This window comes from Rhinopithecus bieti, unplaced genomic scaffold (assembly GCF_001698545.2).
Source record: "Rhinopithecus bieti isolate Rb0 unplaced genomic scaffold, ASM169854v2 scaffold_6782, whole genome shotgun sequence".
Taxonomy (NCBI): Eukaryota; Metazoa; Chordata; class Mammalia; order Primates; family Cercopithecidae; genus Rhinopithecus; species Rhinopithecus bieti.
In genome coordinates, this window is record NW_016805866.1 from 1,925,392 (window position 1) to 1,942,210 (window position 16,819).

General features: G+C 41.9%; 1 protein-coding gene and 1 pseudogene across 1 annotated transcript in view; both read right to left on the reverse strand.

Annotated features, from left to right (window-relative positions):
• Window positions 1–11,549: 11,549 nt before the first annotated feature.
• LOC108530809 (uracil-DNA glycosylase pseudogene) lies at window positions 11,550–12,516 on the reverse strand (annotated as a pseudogene).
• Window positions 12,517–14,396: 1,880 nt separating this feature from the next.
• STON2 (stonin 2) overlaps window positions 14,397–16,819 on the reverse strand; it is a 177,185-nt gene continuing 174,762 nt past the window's right edge. The window contains exon 6 of the mRNA XM_017873861.1: window positions 14,397–15,675. Coding sequence (XP_017729350.1) covers window positions 15,526–15,675 — 150 coding nt within the window. The 3' untranslated portion in view covers window positions 14,397–15,525. The remainder of the gene's footprint in view (window positions 15,676–16,819) is intronic.

A 16,819-nucleotide genomic window follows, 5' to 3' on the forward strand; every position in this document is an offset into this window, starting at 1 on the left:
GGCTCGGGGCTTGTGAGAACTGTGGGGTTCTCCTGTAGAAAGGACAATAGGTATTTGTCAAGACAATGAAGGCTGGTAGGGATCTGCTTACCTTTTCTCCACAACGGGAAGTCCCTCTGTCTTCAGGCTAATCCAATTTGGGAAGAGCAGAGGGGGCTGTAGAGGCTGGGTGCCTCCACGCTGCTTTTCCGGACTTCTGTCATCGCAGATTCATCCCACTCCCCCACTGTACTCCAGAGCTCTCCCTTCCACACTCCAGTCAAAGTGAGCTGTTTATTCATTGCCTTGGGCCTTTCTTGTTGGGAGGGACAAGCAGCAGGTGTCTTTAGTCAGCCATCTTGCTGACATTACTCCTGGCTCCAGTTCTTATTTATTTATTTATTTATTTATTTATTTTGAGATGGAGTCTCGCCTTGTCGCCCAGGCTGGAGTGCGGTGGCACAATCTCAGCTCACTGCAACCTCTGCCTCCCAGGTTCAAGTGATTCTCCTACCTCAGCCTCCAGAGTAGCTGGGATTACAGGCGTCTGCCACTATGCCTGGCTAATTTTTTGTATTTTTTTTAGTAGAGATGAGGTTTCACCATGTTGGCCAGGCTGGTCTTGAACTCCTGACCTCAGTTGATCCACCCGCCTCGGCCTCCCAAAGTGCTGGGATTACAAGCGTGAAGCCACCATGCCCGGCCCTGGCTCCAATTCTTTACCCCTCCCTAAGTGCATACTCTTTCCTTGTGACTTCATAGTACACTATATAGGTGGAGTATGTTTTCCTACCTCTTTAATCTGGGTCTGGCCATGTAACTTGATTTGGCCAATAGAATGTGGCAGAAGTGATAGTGTGCCTTTTTTTTTGTGAGATGGAGTTTTGCTCTTTTTGCCCAGACTGGAGTGCAATGGCACAATCTCAACTCACTGCAACCTCCGCCTCCTGGGTTCAAGCAATTCTCCTACCTCAACCTCCCAAGTAGCTGGGATTACAGGCATGTGCCACCATGCCTGGCTAATTTTTTGTATTTTTAGTAGAGATGGGCTTTCACCATGTTGGTCAGCTGGTCTCGAACTCCAGACCTCAGGTGATCCACCCACCTCAGCTTCCCAAAGTGCTGAGATTACAGGTGTGAGCCACCATACCTGGCCAGATAGTGTGTTGTTTTGAAGCCTCGGCCTCAAAAGTTTTATGTGTTTCCACTCTCATTCTTCCCCATGAAAGTGACATATTCAGGCAAGCCTGCTGGTTCCTGGAGGAGGATGAGAGACACAAAAGCAGATCTGTCCTAGCTTAGATGCCCCAGCCACGCATGGCCTGGAACAGAGCTGTCTGCCAACACTTAGACACCAGAGTGAGCCCAGCCTAGGTCGGCCAACCCCTAATAGATTCACAGATGTGTGAACTATAGTAGAGAAATACCTGTTTCGTAAGCTACTGAGATTTGGGGTGGTTTGTTACACAGAAATAGCTAACTGATATAAAATATAAGGCATCAAACATAGAGGATGGCATATGGTCATTACTCAATTGATATTAGTGTTCCAGTTATTATGGTTATGTCACAAATTACCCCCAAAATTGTTGGCCTGAAACAATTATTAAGCTCACAGATTATGTGGATTGGCAATTTGGGTAGGGCACAGAGGGAATGGCTTGTCTCGGTTCTTTGGTATATGGTGCCTCAGCTGGAAGACACTAAGTCTGAGGGCCGAACCATCTGCAGCTTCATGTACTTATGTGTTTCGGTCGATTCTAGCTGTCAGCTGAGACTTTCGCTGGGACTGTCAACTGGAACACCTACATGTGGCCTCTCCATGTTGCCCGGGCTACCTCACACATTGTGGCTGAGTTCCAAAGGTGAATGGTCCTAAGAGAGAGCCAGGCAGAAGCTATATCCTTTACGACATAGACTTGGAAGTCACATAGCATCACTTCCACTATACTTTCTCAGTTGAAACAGACATAAACCAGTCATAACCCAGATTAAAGAGATGGGGAAAAGACCCCACCATTTGATGGAGAATAGAAGAAATAACATGTGAAACTGAAAATACTGGTGTTGATTGCATTCATTTTGGGAGAACACTAGTCTTGTCAAACAGATCTACTGATTTATTCTAAATTCACCACTTATACTGAAGTCTGCCTCCTTTACTTACGTCATTGTGTTCTCTCTACTTGAAATATGTACTTCCTTCCTTCACCCTGCCTTGCTCTGCCTTTTGAAGTGATACCCTTTCCTTCAAGAGCTAGCTGAAGGCACGTCCTTTCTCTCAGTCTTTCCCCTGGTTGTAATAGGTCATTTGATTTCTACCTGCATTTCCAAAATCCATAATTTTAGCACCATTTATGTAGCACTTGTTATCTATACCTTGCATTCTTCTTCTTCTTCTTCTTCTTCTTTTCTTTCTTCTTCTTCCTTCTTCTTTCTTCTTCTTTTTTTTTTTTTTTTTTTTTTTCTTTTTTTTTTTTTTTTTTTTTTTTTTTTTTTTTTTTTTTTTTTTTTTTTTTTTTTTTTTTTTTTTTTTTTTTTGAGATGGAGTCTTGCTCTGTTCCCCAGGCTGGAGTGCAGTGGCACGATCTCTACTCAATGCAACCTCTGCCTCCCAGGTTCAAGCAATTCTCCCTGCCTCAGCCTCCCGAGTAGCTGGGATTACAGGCGCCCACCACTAAGCCTGGCTAATTTTGTATTTTTAGTAGAGATGGGGTTTTGCCATGTTGGCCAGGCTGGTCTTGAACTCCTGACCTCAAGTGAGCCGCCTGCCTCTGCCTCCCAAAATGCTGGAATTACAGACGTGAGCCACCATGCCCGGCCTACATTATCTTCTTAAATGTAATTCATTTTGAGGGCAAGAAAGACAATATTTTCAAGTTTTAATGTGTACTGCTTAGTAGTTAGACTAATTATTTTGCTAATCTTAAGAATTCCCTAGGCCAGGCGCCATGGCTTACGCCTGTAATCCCAGCACTTTGGGAGGCTGAGGTGGGCGGATCACGACGTCAGGCGTTTGAGACCAGCCTGGCCAACATAGTGAAACCCCGTCTCTACTAAAAATTAGCCAGGCATGGTGGCAGGCGCCTGTAGTCCCAGCTACCCAGGAGGCTGAGGCAGGAGAATCGCTCGAACCCAGGAGGCAGAGATTGCAGTGAGCTGAGATCGTGCCACTGCACTTCAGCCTGGGTGACAGAGTGAGACTCCATCTCAAAAAAAAAGAATTCCCTAAATGATTTTTGTTTTTGTTGATGAGGGTAATATTATAGAGTGATCAAGAATACTGTGGTCTCATGACAAATGCAGCTTTATAAGCAAAGATGAAATAGTCATTGCTGGAATATGCAAATATGGCATAGCGTCCCAAAGTCATTCCTAGGAACATTTCTGTATGTGCTTGCTTACAATAGACATACTACATTTTCCTAAAGTTTCAAGATTAAGGCTATGCTCATTCTCTATATGGTCTTCAGTCATTCCCTCTTTGTTGGTTTTGGTTTTCCGTTTGCTGCTCCTCTTTTTTTCCTCTCAAAAACTTTATTGTTTTCCACAGGCTTATCTCTTCCTACCGTTTGTGATACTGGGATTAAAATGAAATAGTAGAACATTCCGTCACTGCCCCTATATTTTCTAACATATGGATTCATGTTTCCATAAATTCTATGCTTCTAATATTTTCATGCACATCTTTAAAGAATAGATCTCTACAAGGTCATAATTTGGGTACCAACAATAGAACTGAAGATGTCACATACTGTTGTGTAGTTTTCACACTGCATAAAAGGACTCTTTTATGAAGGTAGAGATGAAATCCAGCTTTTTTTTTTTTTTTAAAGACAGGGTCTTGCTCTGTCACCCAGGCTGGAGTGCAGTCGCATGATCTCGGCCCACTACAACCTCCACTTCCCAGGCTCAAGGGATGCTCCCACCTCAGTCTCCTGAGTAGCTAGGACTACAGGCATGTGCCACCATGCCTGGCTAATTTTTGTATGCTTTGTAGAGATAGGGTTTCACTATGTTGCTTAGGCTAGTCTTGAACTCCTAAGCTCAAGCAGTCTGTTAACCTTGGCCTCCCAAAGTGCTGAGATTACAGGCATGAGCCACTTGGCCCAGCAAAATCCAGCTCTTGATCTACCTGCAATATTCTCTATGTTGTGGTGTGAAGCTTTGTCAGCCAGAAAGTGGGTTGCCCTTTTGTAACTCAAACAAAGGGGTCGAGTGTGTTGCTCGTGGCTCTGATGGTAGATTTGCTATCAAAACTGTCTTCTGAATGGGTGCTTCTAGAGAGTTGGGACCATATCTCATCTCTATGCCCTTTCAACCTTATGGGGGGCTTAAAGACATTTATTGAATTACTACTACATTGCTTAGCAATTTTTCCTAAAGATGACAGAGTGCTTCAAGAATGCTAGTTACAACTGTCACCTGAAATGGAATTGACTCACTCACAACCTTCCTGTAGGTGGCAGAAAACCAGAGATGAGAGCATAAGCAAAGAAGCAGAGATAAAGACAGTTCTACCATTATCCTTATGACCATTGGGCAAATTAACCAACCTTCTATGCTTCGCTTTTGGTTTTTTTTATATATATATACCTGTAAAATGAGGATATTTACAGGTATAAAATGTTTAGTAACCCGACTTCATAGGGTTATTACAAGGATTAAATGAAGTAATGCATATAAAACACAAAGCAGAGTGCTGGTCATTGCTGCTGTCACTGTTGAGTAATGTAGAGGAAAGCACACTGAGCTAGCAAAGGAACTCACAGGCTAAATGTTAAATATGTAAAATGTATTTGATAAGAGGTTTTGTAGTGGAATGTATATATTTTGTGCCTTATGTTTAATTAGAAGAAATAAAATGTGTTAAGAGGAGAGACCAGTTAAAAGGAAGGCCAACAAGTTACTGTGATGATGAGGGTGATGCTTATTGTTTCCAGGGTCAACTTTTGGAAGTACTGTCTCCATATCTATCAGGGCACATTAAAAATACTTTTCACCAGAAACAAGTACTTCCAAAAATTTACTGCCAAGATCTAGAAGACTTTGTATTTTGTATTTTATATATATATCAGTTACTGCTGTTCCTAGTTCTCTCTTGTCTGAGGTGGGATTCCAGAGACAACACCATTGGGAAGCTGAGTTAGCTTTGCCATCATTGAAGCATTAAATGGTTTATAAAGAAAAAGTCTCAGAGCACAGATAACTCAATTCTGGGTTGCAGAGATGAGAAAAGCATTGCCTTCAAAATTCCATCCCTATTTGACCATGCCGCCTTGCCTCAGAGAACATTCCCCAATGGAAGCACTGTCTATCTGCAAGTATAAATCCCATTACTTGAATATTTTTGGAAAGGGGTCAAGGACCTTGAGTTTAATGAGGTCCTTGCATTCATTTAGAAGTGTCTTCACCTTTGTGGCATGTCCTGGGGTTTTGCTCTTATTTTTCTTTGGTTGTGCAGCTTTCAATTTTTTCAAAGTGTTTTTATTGACAAGTCATAGACTTTCTTGTTAGCTTTTATTAACTCAATTCTGGTTTGCAGAAATGAGAAAAAACATTGCCTTCAAAATTTGATCCCCCATTTGACCATGCTGCCTTGCCACAGAGAACATTCCTTAATGGATGCATTGTCTACCTGAAAGTAGAAATCCCATTACTTGAATATTTGTGGAAAGGGGCCAAGGACCTTGAGTAGAAATGAGGTCCTTTCTTTCATTTAGAAGTAAGTGTTGGCCAAGTGCGGTGGCTCACGCCTGTAATCCCAGCACTTTGAGAGGCCAAGACGGGCAGATCACAAGGTCAAGAGACTGAGATCCTGGCTAACATGGTGAAACCCTGTCTCTACTAAAAATACAAAAATTAGCTGGGCATGGTGGCGCGTGCTTGTAATTGGGAGACTGAGGCAGGAGAATCGCTTGAACCCAGGAGGCGGGGATTGCAGTGAGCCGAGATCATACCACTGCACTCTAGCCTGGGCAGCAGAATGAGACTCCATCTCAAAAAAAAAAAAAAAAAGAAGAAGAAGAAGCAAGTGTTTACCTTTGTGGGGTGTCTCGGGGTTTTGCTCTTGTTTTTCTTTGGCTATGCAGCTTTTTTTAATTTTTTTAAATGAAATATAATATGACAAAAATCAAAGACTATAACTGTTAGACATTTTCCCTAAAATAGAGACAGACAAGACTAATGTCTGGGTACTCATCAAGATCACATAAAAATTAATAAAAAATCCATATAAGAGAAAAGGATATATTGGGTATAGAACTTTTATTTGGTATTTTGTTAGCAAAACTTCTTAAGAAAACATTAGGGCTTCTGATAGGCTACTTATAGGATAAACATGACCAGGTTCCGCATTTCTAAATCATGGATTCTTTTTCCTTTGTTCCACCATTCAGTCTGGTCCCTAAGTTCCTGCATTATTCCTTTATGCCGGAACTTTTCTTTTTCATTGCAATTGTCATTCCCTTATTAGAAGTTGTGATATTGTAAAATAAATATTGGGCCTTCTTCCTGTTTCCTGACATACAGCTTCTAAAACCCTTAGAATCTCTGGACTGATAAGGGTATCTTTTAGATGCTAATGATATGACTGGTGGCTGGGGGCCCCTAGATAGCTTCAGGGTAGGTTCTGGTTACTGGAAAGACTGAGGCATGATTAGAAGGTTGAGACTTTCAGCCTCATACCCCAGTCTCAGAGGGAGGGAAGAGGGGCTGAAGGTTGAGTTGATCATCAAAGGCCAATGATTTAATCAATCATGCCTGCATGATGAAACTCCCATAAAAACCTAAAAGGACTGGATTCAGAGAGCTTCTAGATAGCTGAACATACGGAGGTTTGTGTAGGGGCATGGACGCTCTCCCCTCCTTCTTCTACACTTTGCCCATACATCTCTTCCATCTGGTTATTTATCTGTATCCTTTGTAATATTCTTTATAGAACACGAGAAAACAGTGTTTTTCTGGGTTCTGTGAGCTGCTCTAGGAAATTGATTGAAACCCAGCAAGGAGTACTAAAAACCCCTATTTATAACCACTTAGTCAGAAGCAAGCACAGGCCACAATCCATGGCATCTGAAGTGGAGAGCAATGTTGGGGACTAAGCCCCTCAACCTGTGAGATCTGATGCTATTTCCAGTTAGACAGTGTCAGAAATGTCTGTTCACTCCAGGTGGATCGTAAACTGGAGGACAGCCGGCTGCTGTCCACTGGAGAATCTACTGCAGAATTCACTGCAGAACTGCTTGATTTGTGGTGAAAAACTCCCACACACCTGGTGCCAGAAGTGCCGAGTGACTGTGTGAGAGTAGAGAACAGGAAAAATACGTCTTGTATTCTTTTTTTCTATTTCTAGAGCTGGTGTCAGAACTGTTGCATTGAGGAACTGAGTAAGAATGGGGAAAAGAACTTTGGTGTTTTTCCTATTTCTCCTTACAGAAGTGTACTGAGTAAAAGAGGATAGATTTTTTACAGCCGGCAAATTAGAAGGAAACATGCTTGCAGCAATCCTGACAGCACTAACCTTGGAGTTGCAAAAAGAAAGAAAAGCAACAGTAGGAAGAAGACTTTTCCAGACTGCAGATCCCCAGTAATGGAAGCAGGGGATTGATGTCAAGCAATTACAAGAAAGTTTTATTAGAATGCAAAATTAAATTTCAGTCATTTTTAATTGCACATTGATTTGTGTTTGCTGATTCATATTATTTTTGGTGTACTTTACCACACACTGAGAAAGCCAATTATCTTAATTAACTATTGCTTTTTTAATCAGGAGGATAAATCTAATAAATATAAAACATTAAAAAGCAGTACACAAGTATTAAAGGCAACTGGTGAGATATGCAATAGGAGTGTTGGCGAAAAGCAGTCGACCTTGGCAGATAGAATTGGGGACTGTTTCAAATCTCTAAGGTATGTCCCTTTCTCTGCCGTTGCCACCAGGTTAGTCTAGGCTCTTAGGACTTCATGCCTGTTAGTGAAGAAGAGACAAGACAAGAGAGTAAAGGAAGGGAGAGGAAGAGGGGAGAGAATGTCATGACCCATTGGGTTTGCTCTCCATAGGTGGAGAATAGATTTTATCTTGTTCCTGTCCATTGACCTAGACTGTGGCAGGGCAGGAAAGTATACGTATTTTGACCTTAATGCTTTCTGAAAATTTTATCTGTAACTTTTGAGACTGCTAAGAAAATTGTGAGTTTTTGTTAGCTCTTTTTTGGAGATGTAAGGCAGACTTCTCTTCTGTTTATAAAAATTCTTCAATGGGTCCATGACAGGATAAGATGGAATGAACTAAAAATTACTTTGCATAATAAAGGTGGCATATAATGCAGACTTATTTTACCTCCAATCAAGTTATTTGGTCTGCCATTCCACTCAGTGGGTCTGTAAAGGATGATGTCAACTCAGAAACAGTCAATTCATGTTGGTAAAACTCAGAATAATTGTGTGACTCATTTTACTCACTTCCCCACACTAACCAAGAACTGGAACACATTGTTCAGGTGGCTGGGATCTTGGTTGGTGATGACTCTGTCAATATCAAGGAAGAAACTGAAAAATTAATTGAGGTCCATAGAGTGATAAGGTTTGGCTCTTGTGTCCCCACCCAAATCTCATGTTGAATTATGATCTTCAGTGTTGGAGGAGGGGCCTCATGGGAGGTGATTGGATCATGGTGGGGGGATTTTCCCCTTGCTATTCTCATGATAGTGCGTGAGTTATCACAAGATTTGCTTGTTTAAAAGCGTGTAGCACTTCCTGCTTAGTGCTCTCTCCTGCTCTACCATGCTAAGACATGCTTGCTTCCTCTTTGCCTTCTGCCATAATTATAAGTTTCCTGAGGCCTCCCAGCCATGCTTCCATACAGTCTGCTGAACTGTGAGTCAATTAAACCTTTTTTCTTTATAAATTACCCAGTCTCAGGTGGTTCTATTTTTCGAGACAGAGTCTCACTCTCACCCAGGCTGGAGTGCAGTGGTATGATCTCGGCTCACTGCAATCTCTGCCTCCTGGGTTCAAGTGATTCTTGTGCCTCAGCCTCCTGAGTAGCTGGGATTACAGGCATGTGCCACCACACCCAGCTAATTTTTGTATTTTTAGTAGAGATGGGGTTTCACCATGTTGGCCAGGCTGGTCTTGAACTCCTGGCCTCAAGCGATCCACCTGCCTCAGCCTCCCAAAGTACTGGGATTATAGGTGTGAGCCAGTGCGCCTCACCTCAGGTAGTTCTTTATGGCATTGTGAGAACACACTAATAAACAGAGCAACTTTCATTAAGGAAGACTCCGTTAGTCTACTTTATGGGCAATTTATGTTATTTTCAATAGTGTTAACTTTAGAATTTAATCCCCATTAAAGAGATTTTTCAGAAGAGTTTTCAGTTTTCCTCTGGCAGTTAAAGAGACAGTGGTCTGGAACTTGAGGAGTTAGCCCATTTACTCAGCCTAGGGCCAAAGGAGAAAGATGTTTGAAAGGGATTTTCTCTGTAAGGTATGGTCAATGAATTTTAGGAGGAGGAATGGGGCTGGGCATGGTGGCTTGCGTCTGTACTCCTAGTACTTTGGGAGGCCAAGGTGGGAGGATTGCTTGAGCCCAGGAGTTTGAGACCAGCCTGGGAACATTGTGAGATCCCCATCTCTACCATAATAAAAATTAAAATTAGCCAGGTGTCATCTGTAGTCCCATCTCCTGGGGAGTCTGAGGTGGCAGGGTTACTTGAGCCCAGGAGGTCAAGGCTGAAGTGAGCTGTGATCATGCCACTTCACTGCATCCTGGGTGACAGAGCAAGACTCTGTCTTGAAAACATTTTTAGAAATAGTAGAAAGAGTAATGTCTCATATTCAGTTAAAAAAAAAAAAAAAAAAACTTCAACAGTCTTTTGTTACAAAACTAGCACACGGTTAACTCTAACCCAGCTAACAACAAAATAGCATCAGTAACAAGATCAAGGATGGAGGTGCAGGAACAATAAAGACTGTCTCCTAAAAAGCAAATTGGAGGCTGGGGGCAGTGGCTCACGCCTGTAATCCCAGCATGTTGGGAGGCAGAGGTGGATGGATCACCCGAGGTCAGGGGTTCAAGACCAGCCTGGCCAACATGGTGAAACCCTGTCTCTACTAAAAATACAAAAAATTAGCTGGGCATGGTAGTGTGCACCTGTAATCTCAGCTACTTGGGAGGCTGAGTGAGGCAGGAGAATTGCTTGAACCTGGGAGGCAGAGGTCGCAGTGAGCCGAGATCACACCACTGCACTCCAACCTGGGCAATGGAGACAGACTCTGTCTCAAAAAAAATAAAATAAGATAAAAAACAAATTGTGAAAATATGTACATATTTGCATAAGTATTTTTTTTTTTAAAACTAAAACTTTCCAGTGTTGCTGAAAAAATATCCCAAAGTGATTGCAGTCCACAAAAAACAGCATTTGGCAGTTCGTGCTGCCTTAAAAACTCCAACTCAAGATTACTCTAGGAGAAGCTCACCCCACATTTAAGAAAATCCCTTTTCTCCTCTTCCTTGTTCAAATTCCACTGCTTATTCCATAAAACAACCGAAGAATAACAAGACCCAGGTCACTTTTCTCAGCCCCTATCTGTTAAGGCTCATACCATGGACTTTTCCTTAGCAAACTTCACCTCCCCTACAATTAGGAAATTGAGCCCCGATTTCTGGGCTAGATTTCTGGAAACCTGCAGAACATCCTCATGCTTCCTTTATGGAGGGACCTGAGGGCTCTTTGAATGATCAAGTGGGCAGTGTGCCGGCCTGGGACTGGAATGCCAGCCAGTCTGGGGAAAGGGTTCCTTTCTTTCTTTCTTTTTTTTGAGATGGAGTCTCCCTCTGTCACCCAGGCTGGAGTGCAGTGGCGCCATCTCGGCTCACTGCAAGCTCCGCCTCCTGGGTTCACGCCATTCTCCTGCCTCAGCCTCCCGAGTAGTTGGGACTACAGGTGCCCGCCACCACGCCCGGCTACATTTTTTGTATTTTTTTTTTTTTCCTTTTTAATAGAGATGAGGTTTCACTGTGTTAGCCAGGATGGTCTCGATCTCCCGACCTCGTGACCCGCCCGCCTCTGCCTCCCGAAGTGCTGTGATTACAGGCGTGAGCCACCGCGCCCGGCCATTGAAAAGGGTTCCTTTCTAAGCAAAAACACCCCAACACCTTGTAACTGGAAGTCTAACCAGGCAAAACCTAGTAGCAGCAGGTACAATACTAGGGCTGTACCAACAAGTGCAATCTCCCCCCCTTAAACATAAAACTAAAGGTGGTAAAGAGAGCCAAGTGAATATTTGACCTCACCTGTCTTCTGAGAAGTTTGCATATTTTGGGCTGAAGCCATGTTGCAGAGAAAGATATTAGGTCAAAGAGTCGCCTTTGCTGTGTCTGGCTGGATAAAGCTGCCATTCGTGGGTAGCCTGCTTCATGGCTGCTTTAATGGAAGCTTTGCCCCCTTATGCAAAGTACTTATGGATTAATTCAGAAATTTTCCATTTGACTTCGTAAATGACAAATACTTTAACAGCAGCTTCTCAAAAACCACCAGTGGAGACAGACCACCCCTTAGTTGAGGATCACAGCTCCTTCTAGTCTGGGAACTTCTTGCTGGACTTCTGTAGCAGCTCATTGGTCCTGGAATAAGTGTCTGCATCTAAAGAACTCTCTATACACCAACAACCAGAATAGATAAGCCACCTGCAGTACACAGTGCCACCTCCTATCAATGGCACTGCCCTCCTTCTGAGTATAAGAGCCCACAGCAAGAAGACAAGGCCATTTAGTTCAGATTTAGCCAGGACACAACTGCATTGGCAAATGCTCCCAGCCTGTCTTAGGAGAATTGGCTTGATGGGTCTGCACAGTGAAGACAGTGAATAGAACACCTTTTTTGGCCCACCCAGATAAATCTGAATGGCCAGGATGATGAAAACCATCTGTCTGTAGGCAGCTCTTCATACATGTTTTCCAAACTAGGTAGAGGTTGCACAGGTCTTTGGACACTAAAGCAGCGTCGTGGGCTTGATGGGGTCTGTGATATGGGTCCTATCCCAGGATGACAACCTTAACACCTCCTATGTCACATATCTGGGTCCAGGTGAAGACTTGGTGTTGGGGAGGATAAACAGTGTAATGTTTTCTTTCTTCTGCAACAAATCCCATTCGTTTTATAGAATACAGTTTTCCGAACTCTCCATTGAGGTGTTTCTTCCAGCTCTCACCAAAGACCACAGGCATGTTGTGGGCCGCGAGCCTGAGTAGGGCCGCGGCCTTAATTGTCTGGATGTGGAACAACTGTTCCCGGCTCAGTGGTGAGGGCGGCATGCCTGGCTTGGGGCTATGGGAATGTCGCTCCCTGGCGAGGCTTAGGAGAAGTAGAGGATCTCTGGGTCTTCATCCTGGAGCAGAGGAGGAGCAAACGTGCTGCCCAAAGATCCGCGAGGCTCGCGCTGGGTGTGGCGGTCAGCAACTGGTGCAAACCATGATAATCAGTTTAAAATTCTTTCTTATTTTTGTGCTGTAGACATTCATCAATGATTGCTAATCTTCAGTAAGTATCTGTTATACCCACAGCCTTGAATTATTAGTGCCTTGCAGAATGGAGAGGGAGCTACCTTTATTAAATAATATGCCTTAAATACTTAGTGCCAGTGGCTGCCCCGGAGTATATGCATTACGTAAATGTTAGCTAATATTATTAAATTTGGGGAAGAGCGAAATCTGCCCCAGATTGAGGAAGAGAGAGGTGATAGTTGGAGGAAATCAAGGAGGAGATGAGAGGAGTTTGGAAAGAGAAGGGACAAATAACAGTGAGGACCTTTAAACTCTCATCTTTACTTCCTCTGGCCCTCAACTTCCCCTACCCAAATCCTGAGGAACACTGGGGTGCATGCCTGGCTTCAAGCGGCTACTCAGATAGTTATTATCCTGGGATATTAAAGGAAAGGGGGACCCTAGAAAACCAAAGCCTTGTGACAATGGGGAACCTAGGTAATTAGCTCTCACAACTTCTTCAGGGGGACTCTGGACAGGTAGGGATAGAAGAATAGTGGGAAGGAGAATATTCTCCAGAATATCCAACTTAATATTATGCTCTTATTTGGCTAGTATCTCTTTTGTGCACCTGATATTATGTGATGTGGTACTGACTAGGCTAGCCTATTCTCCGTGTTCTGCTAATGACAGAGATCTCTTGACAGCAGGAGGCCACTGACCTGGTCTGAGTTCTCCCTTGTACATGATTGTATTTTATAATAAAATGATTCCGGTTGCTTTGAACTAAATAAAACACAAAGCTTTGTTTATTTTTTGCCTTGTTTACTCCAAAAAAGCTATAAATTATTTTCCTTGCCTTTAATCTTTTCCTAAAGTCCAAAATGTTCAGCATGGTATTGCCTAGTTTTTCTAGAATAATGCTTTATTGCCAGGATTCAAAAATTGCTTCATTGCATTTAGTAGATTGAGTTCCACCTCAGGCCAGATACATCCCTACCATAGCTTGGCTTAACCATCAGTTTTATCTCTGGATGTTCATGAATCCATCACCCAGGTCAATCTGATCTCCTGCTAGCCCAACATACCACTTTTACTCTTTTTTTCCCCACCCGACGTTCCCTTCTCATTGCTGAGCCAAATTTTACCCCACCTCCAGGTCTCAACTGACGGCCATCTTTCCTGTGAAAATTTCCCAAGTGTTTTAGTCCATACTGATTTTTTCCCATGCAAGTTATGTTGACATTAGTAATCTGGATTCATCAATCAATTGAACAATTATTTGTTAAGCACTGACAGTATGTCAGGAACATAATGCAAACTTATTATTTGATTATGTGCTCATTTATATTTCTCACTTATATGTTTATGTACGTTATCTCCAAGAAAACCTTAAGGATTGTAATGATTTTTATTTGTTTTCTCAGAATCAGGCACAAAATTGGAATACAAATAAACCTTTTTTTATTTTTTTGAGATGGGATTTCGTTCTTGTTGCCCAGGCTGGAGTGCAGTGGCATGATCTTGGCTCACTGTAACCTCCGCCTCCCAGGTTCAAGTGATTCTCCTGCCTCAACCACCCGAGTAGCTGGGATTACAGGTATGCACTACCACGCCCAGCTAATTTTGTATTTTTAGTAGAGATGGGGTTTCACCATGTTGGCCAGGATGGTCTCAATCTCTTGACCTCGTGATCCACCCACTTTAGCCTCCCAAAGTGCTGGGATTACAGGCATGAGCCACGGGGTCTGGCCAACCTATCTTGAATTGACTAAATTATATCTATGATAAATTTAAATAAGATAATTAAACAGGTCATTTGTTAATCTGTCAGTTTATGATCACTAACCATGTAAGCTGGGTGACAGGCCTTATATTAATAAGCATTACTTTTCATATGTCTGACCTCATTAAATTTGGCATAGTGACACTTTGTTCAAAAATTTATTAATAATTCATTTTCATAGCTCAAAAAAGGATATAATCAGTAGAACAACTAAAAACAAAACCTCATCTCTACAGAGATAGCCAGTGTGTAGACTTTATTACATAGGCACATATTAAAAAAAAAAAAAACTGGTTTTACATAAAATTAACCACAATAGTGCAAGAGGTTACACTGAATGAGGATGGATGATGAGTGATGGAAAATGCAAGGCTTGGATCAGCTGAATCATTCACTGGATCTTGGGTTCATTCATCCTGACACATTGACATTTATTACAGACATTACAAGAATGGAGGGTGAGGAATGGTGCTTCTCTGTCACCACCTGGCTAAAACACTGATTTTGATTAATCTCTTGAATATGGTAGTTTTCTCCAGGTTCTCTTGGCAAATAGATGTAAAAGTTAAATGAATGCTGGCTTAAGGTCAGAGGAGTTCATATCCTTCTCTTCCTTCACCCCTATACTTTAGAACTCTCACATCCAACAATTTGCTGTTGGGACCTGACTGTACATATGCTTTCCCTGAACTGCTCTGGTAGGACACCACTGGGGTTGCTGATCCAAAGCACAAGGAGGCGCAACAGTGCTTGAGGCTTCAGTCACAGTGTGGGGCTAGATGGCATCCCTAACTAGAATTGAGGGTTTGATCTGTGGGAGAACACAAGCAAACAGGAAGAGGATGCTAGAATTCCTTACTCTGTCCAGTTGGAATCAGTCCAACACATCTGACTACCACAAGGACAACCAGAAAAGAAACTAAAATTACACACTCAAACATACCACAAAAGAGATGCTATTTTGTAGCTTGTACATAGTTAATTTTTTTTTAACTATAATTTGATGTTACTAAGAGACAATGAGGATGAGGAGGGGACTGTCCCTTTTCTCTCATCTGGTTTTGCCATAACTTACAAATAGTCCCAGGATGTTTACTGAGTATCTTCCTTCAATTTTCACAATATTTTATACAAAATGACACACACACACACATATATATATCTCATTGATTATCCTAGCATCCCCAGAACTTGGAGGGTTAGACCTACTTCTGTGTCAAGTAGCACCCAAATCCTAACATCCATTTTGGAGACCTGTCTGTGCCTCGTCATGCTCACACCGTTGTTCTGATGGATGATGCCGGTGGAACTTCCAAAGAAGCATTCCACCTGATCTTCACCACCCTCTTTGATCCTCTTTTTAAATCTGTGTGTGGAAGGCAACTGCAAAATAGAGGATTTGGAAGGTTGTCTGTTTCTGTTGTCTGGGGAAATTATTTAAAAAAAGAAAAAAAAAAAAAAAGATGCTGAAAAAGAAAAGATGCGACCAAGCTGAGTTTGTCCAATATATTCAACAATTTTCATGAAAGGTGGCACCAACGGATATTTTGTAAAATAACCCATAACTTTAGAGCTGGAAAGGACTTGAAGAACAATTAATCCAACTTCCTCACTTTTTTGTCTCAGGTAACTGAAGCCCAATTGGGAAAACAGCAACTTACTTAACATAGTGATTGTCTCCATGGCTATGTCCTTTGAAGATTCACAGAAACCCCAATTTCCCTTAATAAATCCATTATGGCATGCCTGTGAGTGACTTTATATAACAATCCTCAGTGTCCTCGTATCTAGCCTTTCCTCCTTTTAGGGAAGCTGGCTACTAACACAGCACCTGACCAGAGTAGATACTTGATAAATATTTGTTGACTTGAATTAATCGTGCCGTCTATCCCTTTTTACTATGCAATCTTTATTTTTTCCTAGAGCTTCTTACTTTTAACTTTAAGAGATGGCTTCTAGTTCAAGTATTTTGAGGCTTGGTACCCAATGCTGATTTGTCATCTCTCTAGATTTTACTTTTTCATATTGAAATTCTTTTTTTAGTCTGTTCTCTTAATAGCTTTTGTTACATCCAATGATCATTTGCCTTTCTCCAGGCAAACTCATTACTATGGATAGTTTCTGCCTTTACAGGCTTAGAATTGCCAAGTTGAGAGAGACATTTTTTTTTCAATTCTTAAAGCAACTAGACTTTCTCCAGCAGATTTGCTAAGGCATACTAGAAGAAATGTAAAAATCTCACATTCTTGTTTTAGTTAATACATGGGAGAATATTACTAATATGTACATTTGCTTTCTACATCTGTAGTTGCCTTATACATCTCCTTCCCCTTTAATTCCTTAAACACATAAATATGAGTCATGATATCTAAAGCCAGTCTCATTTTAAAAAGATAAGAAATGGTGATTTGTGGGGAATTAGCACTTAGACATTGGTAATGTTTAGAAATCATCTTTAGGAACTTGCTGAGAATGCTCTCATTTTATGTAAAGAATTGTCATAGTTTGAATGGGACTTGGTAGTAAAGTGTGTGGACAATGCATTTAACAAATGATATTTTTTGTGGA